At 17.6% G+C, this 3015-nt stretch overlaps 1 protein-coding gene across 1 annotated transcript; it reads left to right on the top strand.

The window, feature by feature from the left end:
• Positions 1–404: 404 nt before the first annotated feature.
• Positions 405–1353, top strand: LOC102671638. The gene is made up of 3 exons (XM_006624326.2): positions 405–623; positions 707–912; positions 1076–1353. Exons 1-3 carry the CDS (start codon positions 581–583, stop codon positions 1274–1276), a joined length of 450 nt encoding a protein of 149 aa, XP_006624389.1. The 5' UTR covers positions 405–580; the 3' UTR covers positions 1277–1353.
• Positions 1354–3015: the final 1662 nt, after the last annotated feature.

A 3015-nucleotide genomic window follows, 5' to 3' on the forward strand; every position in this document is an offset into this window, starting at 1 on the left:
AAAAAATAATATTGTAATTGTAAATTTAAAATTATAAAATAAATCATAAAATGAACTTATAATTAATTTCGTAAGCTGACAAATGAAAAGAATCTAAATTTGATTGGTTGATTTCCACAAATTTAACATATTCATGAAAATGGGCCAAAAATGTTACATCATAAAAATCATATAGAATCGCGTATCTTTGAACAATAGAAGGAATAAAGGAAGTACTCTCCTGACCTCTGTATTATATTTATATAATATATTATACAATATATGTTTTCAAATTATTAATTAATTAAAATTTAAATATTTAAATTATTGTAATTTATAAAAAATGTGTTGTTTTGACATTTAGTTATTTAAAATATTTAAGAAATAAAAAGATAAATATCAAGTATTTAAAAAATTCATACAAGAAAACATCGAGAAAAGATTGAAGATCGAATAAATTCTTTTATATCAATCATGAAATAATTCCTAATTTTGGTTGTCCATTAAAAAATAAATTATTAAAATTTATAAAGTATTAAAATAATTACTTCGAAAATAATAAAATATTTTGAAAACAATACTAGTTTAAAAATAAAAAATTATGACTGATGAAAATTCATGCAAAAGTGTATGGAATAAAGTTCGTAAGTAATTTATATTTTTAATGTAAATTCTTTAGAATTTTTATAAATTAGTTTTTTTCTTAGATAATTTATTATTTAATTAGTAAATACTGGAATTATTTGGATTTCTTCACAAAAGAAATCTGCATGTCCTCCTTATATGAAAAAGAAAAAAATCGAAGAAGAATCCAAAAATGATTTAAAACCGTCCGACGAAGATAAAAAATTTGATTCCACAAAGAAATTCGAATATAAAAGTCCTACTGATTTCTGTTCTCCAATTAAATCTTGTTGTTATATTAAAATGCAGGTATTTTTAATAATTTATATTTACTTTTATATCAATCATCTTTGTGTGATCAATCATCTTACATTTTTGTATTATATTTTTTAAATCATTTTTTTTTCATTTATTAATTTTTAGATTAAAATTTTTGAATATAAAAACATGAAATTTATAAAAAAAATTATAGGATCCTTGTAGAGCATGTTGTTGTGAAGAAAAACCAAAGCCACCACCTCCTTGTCCACCTAAATGCGGTCCACAAGTACCACGTGAACCAGTGTGTGGTTGTGATCTTTGTCAAAAACATCCCGGTCATGAAAAATGTTGCGACAAGAATAGAGCATTTCGCGGTATAGATATTCATCGTGAATATTTCGAGAAGGCATAAAAACAATTTATTTTTATTATATTACATTAATCTTGTATAATATGCTTATATGCTGATAAATTGAAATTATTATAAAATTAGATGTGTATTTATATTGATTATTTTTAAAAAACACAAAAATATCTTAAAAATATTTTTCATTGAAATTAATAAAAAATATTTTATAAATTTAAAAAAAAATTATTCAAAATATAATAATATAAAAAAGTTATTAAATTTTATTTTATTAGAATTAAGAAATAAATGAATTTTTAATTGAATTTTTATTATTATCATTGATATATTCTCTGAAAATATTTATTAAATAACTTAAATATTAATATTATTGAAACTTATCTTAATGTTTTATCTATCATTAAAGATAAAAAATGATTAATATGACATTTTCAATTAACATACGTACTAAAAGTCAGATCTATTGGAATCAACCAATCAGATTGTTTTTGTAACCAATTTATGATGCAAAACGAACATAGAATAAAAATGTATAACATATTTTGTCTAAAAATGATATTATTGATATTGAATAATTATAAAATTAATTATTATAGATATAATTATGAGAAAATTATAAAATTATAAAATTATGAATTATAAAATTAATGAGAAAATGTTAATATCTCAAATAAAATTTAATATCAAAATTCATAATATTCATTAATTCATAATTATCTTGTATCAAATCTTTTTAAGATTTCGAAATATTTATTGATGTTTTAACCTCTTTAGGATCTTTATTTCAAAAATGAATATTTAATTTTAATCCTATGGAAAACTTATTTTTTCGTGAAATCATTACGAAAATAAATATACAATCTTTACTAACCAGAAAATTTTTTTAACCAGAAAATAAATTCCAATTATAAATAAAGAGGCTTCTTATATTTTTCTGAATATCGTAGTTCAGTCAACAATACTATTTTTTTTTAATGAATTTGAATATTTATTTTCACAAATATTAAAACTTACTAAATAGAAAAAAACGGTATTACATATATATATAATATATATATATATATAAAAATATATTTATTATTATCATTATTTATATTTGCTGATATCTTAAGAAATTTTATATTGATGATATAACTATATTTATGTACATATTGTACATAAATATAGCTATATAATCAATTATTTTTTATTTTTTTCATTTATCATAAATAAAATTAAAAAAAAAAAATTCTATAAAAAAATTAAAGATGTAGGGAATTTCTTTTTTATATATTTTTTGTGTATATAATATGATTAGACAAAGTCAATTAGTGAGATAATATATTAATTTTACAAATAATCTTATCAATATATATTGGTTTATAATATATGGGTGTAGTTTTCTAACAATTTTTAACAAATTTTTAACAAATAATCCTGGAAGTTGCAAAAGTAACTATATTTATCTCAACAATTATAATTTATCAGGTAATTTTTTCGAAATATTTTTTTTATGTAAAATATCTTACGATATAAGATAATTTTTATAAATATATATTATTTTCAAATAGTAAAAATTTTTACATAAATTATATTTTTTTATAATGTTAAATATATAAATATATATTTATCTTAATTTTATCTATTAATTATCTATTTAATTTATTTAAATAAATGTTCTAATTGCTAATATATTTGTGATATCTTTTCTTGATATATATATGACTAATATTAACAATTATATTAATATTAAATTTATTTTTAATTAAATTAATATTAATATTAAATTTATTTATAAAATTGTT

The sequence above is a fragment of the Apis dorsata genome, unplaced genomic scaffold (genome assembly GCF_000469605.1).
Source record: "Apis dorsata unplaced genomic scaffold, Apis dorsata 1.3 scaffold_1036, whole genome shotgun sequence".
NCBI classification, from domain to species: domain Eukaryota; kingdom Metazoa; phylum Arthropoda; class Insecta; order Hymenoptera; family Apidae; genus Apis; species Apis dorsata.